Source organism: Cyprinodon variegatus, unplaced genomic scaffold (genome assembly GCF_000732505.1).
Source record: "Cyprinodon variegatus isolate N-32 unplaced genomic scaffold, C_variegatus-1.0 Scaffold79, whole genome shotgun sequence".
NCBI classification, from domain to species: Eukaryota; Metazoa; Chordata; class Actinopteri; order Cyprinodontiformes; family Cyprinodontidae; genus Cyprinodon; species Cyprinodon variegatus.
Window position 1 is genome coordinate 1,584,753 of NW_015150532.1, and position 4,664 is coordinate 1,589,416.

At 38.7% G+C, this 4,664-nt stretch overlaps 1 protein-coding gene across 3 annotated transcripts in view; it reads left to right on the forward strand.

Moving 5' to 3' along the window:
- lrp8 (LDL receptor related protein 8) overlaps nucleotides 1–4,664 on the forward strand; it is a 152,517-nt gene that overhangs the window by 138,088 nt on the left and 9,765 nt on the right. For all 3 annotated transcript variants that reach the window (XM_015373009.1, XM_015373011.1, XM_015373010.1), the window contains exons 14-15: nucleotides 3,150–3,291; nucleotides 3,491–3,643. In XM_015373009.1, coding sequence (XP_015228495.1) covers nucleotides 3,150–3,291; nucleotides 3,491–3,643 — 295 coding nt within the window. The remainder of the gene's footprint in view (nucleotides 1–3,149; nucleotides 3,292–3,490; nucleotides 3,644–4,664) is intronic.

Consider the following 4,664-nt stretch of genomic DNA (forward strand, 5'->3'; position numbering starts at 1 on the left):
AAAAAAAAAAAAAATGGGGTTAGGCCTTAAGGGTGGAAACGCGAAAACGGCGTTTCAAAAGCTTCCCACTCTGAAGGCTGAATAAAAAAAAAAAACGTTTACAGACCCCCGAAACGCCGGCTTCGTATGGATGAGAGGCTGGTTTGGTGAAAAATTTGTGCGTTTAGGCCAGGGTTTGGCTTCGTGTGGACGGGGCCAAAGATGTATATTTCTTGTAGCCTTTTACTATAGAGCCGGTTTAATCAATTAATAATCAGCAAGATCCGAATGAAGAAGATCAACAACCAGTAAAGGTCCAGAGACATTTTTAATAATGTAATAAATAATAATAAATGCACATGCTCCCCCGAGTTCCAGGGAACTCTGAGTGGAGCAAGACAGAGAACCGTTGCGGCTGTAGGCGTTGCTTTGTTGAGGCGGTCTGGAAGGAGCGAAGCAAAGAAGTTACGGAGGATGTGTTTTCTCCGAGTAACAGCCATGATTTTGGATTGAGGAAGGAAGCCAGAGTATCCCAGGAGAACACATCCACAAGATCCATTAAACACGTCTTACATCTCATCTGATTGTTTTTGGGTAATGCCAAAAAAAAAAGTATTTCCTCTTCTGCCATCATAAATGTAAATATGGTGGTTGATAGTTTTGGTCAAATGAGACTAAGATTGAGCTTTTCAACATATTTAGAGTAAAACAAGGGGTGAATATGAGGAGGATAACCTCATGACCACTGAGAGATTAGGTCAGACAGAGGCAGTAATGTAATTTATGCAACACGCCCCACTCAATATGGTTGGGCTGTTGTGTTTCCAGCATGCTGAACAAGAAAGTCACCTTGTAGTCGCAGCAGGGCAGAGTGATGCCAGAGATCGATTAGGTCTTTTACCGCAAGGAATGTATCATCATTTCACTAAGTACCATTACAGTGCTTGCTCTTTCAGGACAATAGAAAACTGGAATTGTTTGACTTTAAAGAGTAGGAAGGAGATGAAAAAAGAGAGCATTATTTGTATAAATATAAAACATCGGTGTCCAAACTAATGGTGTTCTCAATTATTCATCAAAGCCTGTATGTACGGTCAAACATATGCCGTAATTTTCCGACTATAAGCTGCACCTGAATATAAGCCGCAGAAGCTAAATTGCATGATTTGTACATATACAAGCCGCACCGGACTATAAGCCGCAGGATGTTTAATTACCATATGGTTCGTGCACAGAGAGGATTGTCGGGAAAGAGGCAACTGTTTGGGGAAGCTCCTATTTATTAACATTTCAACACAATTGAATTGAGACAATTCTTCCTGCTGGCGTCTCCAACGTCTCACCATTGACTCGTTGATTCCGAGGTTACGTGCAGCGGTTCTGTTTCCTTCGTTTACTGCAAAATTGACTGCCTTTAACTTAAAAGCTGCACCAGCATTTCAACATTTGTTTTCCATAATGAGGGTGTCACACAAACTGTCTTGCGCTCGCAATGTCCGTCTTTCTCGGAGTCTGCTTCTGGAGGACGTCCGCATTCCCTCGGCTACTTGTGTGTTGAAGCAAATGTGACGTCAACATGGTGGATGGTAAAATCCATAGATTTAGGAACCGCATTACCCTAGTGTCCGTTAGCTGTAAAAGTCCATAGATAAGCTGCATTTTTATATAAGCCGCAAGGTCGAAAAATGGGGAAAAAGTTGCGGCTTATAGTCCGAAAATTAGGGTAGTTTAGGTGTTGCTGCTTAATTAGTAAGTTTTTATGTTTACTTTCTAAATTAGCCAGTTGTATTGAATCATCCAATTACAGTTTGTATGATTTTAACGTGATTCAGCAGCAAAGGACCACATCCTGTCAAAGAGAGCATAGATACTTGGTGTTCAGCTAAAGTAAGGTGCTCTAGTTGGACGTAGGAAATATTTTTTCTACTTTTGAATCTCAATAACAGTTAACAAGTTAAAAGCTGGTGTTTGCCATCGGAATAGCTCCAGTTAAGTTAGGAGTCATCCTGACAGTTTAGATCATGGTTGAACAATGGCAGCCCTCCAATGCTACTAACCTATAGCTGCTCCATTCATTCCTTCTATTTTTTTTTCCTTTACTTCATTTGTAAGTGGTCCAAACTAGTATTTGATTTATTTTGTGTCATTTTTATTTAAAAGTTACACTGCAGCTACAGTTTTAGAAGAAAAGCGCAAACCTCTACATCGGTTCTGAGCCCCTTTGCTTCCTTGAGCCTGAATCAACACTCAATAGCTCGACTGATGTTTGCCCTCATTTTGCTTCTTCTGTTTGATTTTTGGGTTGTATGTAAACATTATAACACCATAAAGAAGCTATTTCTCCGCTGTATTACAAAGCTACTACGATCTGGCAACACCAGAGCTTCATCTCATGTGACTTTAATCTACTATTCCTGTTGGTGCAGAATCCTTTCAAATCAAATTAGGCATCGTAACTAGGAACATTTATGAAACAATTATTTATAAACAATTTTTTAAAATCAAATTAACACTTTAAAAGTAATGGATCATGGAGGTGGTTGATGAGCTGCAGTGTTTTCATGTCAGGACTTCTGATAGTAAGTAGTTTTGTTTTATTCCCTGAATCTCTAGATAAGGGTAAATACAACACCCCACACTTGCCCATAAAATAGTACCAAACCCATAACATCACATTTATTCTGACTAAAATTGGAGTTTTGAACCCCTCTAATGGTAGAGTGCTACTTGTTGCTTTAGTCTAGATCCAACCACAGACAAAGGAAACATAAATGTTCCTGTAAGAAAGATTCATTTTGAAAGAGATTGTGCCATCATGGCTTAAGGAGAAATTCAGTTTTATACATTCCATATAATCTATATATAGATTCTTTTGTGGTATACTTCTATAACAGTTATAGAGATACATTTATGGTTAAAAGTTTACATAGCCTCCTATTAAAGAAATTGAATTCCAAACTAGTAATTAAAATAAAGGAAAAGTAATAATACATAAAAATTTACTGAATTATAATTCAGTAAAACAGAATATTGTTTTTGAATTTTTTCTTTTTTTGAAATAATTGTCATTAATTGTCAATAATGACACAACAAACCAGGTGCAGAAGTCTGACTGGACTGAACATTACAGAAAACACCTTAATGGAAGGTTTCTTTCTTCTGTGTTGCAGGATCGGATCTACTGGACCGACAGAGACAAGGCAGCAGTTTTTATGGCCAACAGGTTAACTGGTCAGGACATCCAAGCTCTGGCTGAAAACCTGAATGACCCCCATGACATAGTGGTCTTCCACCAGCTCCGTCAGCCCCCAGGTGCGTGTTTAGTCCATGTAAGGCCTCAGCGTCTGCAGAAAACGCTCTCACTTTTCTCCATGTGCCAAACCAGGTCCATAAATGCATGCATGTTTCTCTTTGTGATTAACTTAGTTAGGATCATATAGAGCAGAGTTTGATCTCTTGAGTCCTTGTTGTCATTATTCCTGAGTAAACTCTCTCTCCTTTCTGTTTGCAGGCCCTGACAGCTGTAATCTGGGGAGTGTAGCCAATGGGGGTTGCGAGTATTTATGCCTTAAAGCACCACAAATCACCGAACACTCTCCCAAATACACCTGTGCCTGCCCAGACGGACAGGATCTGGGTCCTGACATGCGGGGCTGTGTACCAGGTGAGGCTGTTTTGGGATTCAGTGGGAAGTTGGGGAACAAAGACATCCTTCTGTTTACATGGAGACAACCTAGACAGGAGTAGAGCTCAGCACAGAAACATGATCCCAATGAGGCTATCCGTATTTTCTAACTTAGTAAATAAAATAAAAAAATAAACTGCTTTTACAACACCCAGAATGAGGCTGCTACCTGTATACATCTAAGTAAAGAGTTATAGGAATAATTTTGGTGACAGGATTGATAACAATGTCAAGGGTGTATATGAAATCAAAATTCTGCAAAAAGTGCACATGTTTAATATTCATATTAATAACTTAAAACACAGAAATCTAAACTTCTCTCCACCCACATTTTGGATGTTTTAATCATATAGATTCAATACCCTGAGGCTTCTAATGCTGCATAAGTTAATACTTGTGGCTTGCTTTTTACTTTTCAGTAACCTTAAGCTAATCGCTGTTCTCTTGAGTTAAAATTTGGTTAAGTGAAATCATTATTAATATTAACTTAGTTTAACTCAGTCATGATTGCGTTTTTACGTCAGTAGTAATATGCTCTAAAATGACCGTTAAATTAAGAACTTTGCTGGCATCAGTTTGCAGCTTCTGTGAATCATTTTTTCTTTTATTTCCACCATTGTTTTTATAACAATGTCCTTTTTGTGACAGAGATGGCTGCATGAAATGAAGTCAGAATTTGTTTTTTTCGGGAGGGGAAAATAACCTTGTCAACGTGAGTTTCATAGCAACACCAGCAATAACTCTGCTATGATAACATGTCTTTTGGCGCTTATCAGAACGCATTACTACCAAAACACAAGTTAGTAGGAGGACGGAGGATGGGAGCATTAGCAGCATGCAAGGTTCCCGGCGAGGGGGTGGGAGGCTGGGAGTTTTGGAAAATCAGAAAAAGAATCGTAAATCAAATTAATAATAAAATAATCTGAGATTTTAGTTTTAAGCAGTATCGCCCAGCCCTAGAACATATTCTTTCCCTTTAATCATCTTCCCAAATATGTTT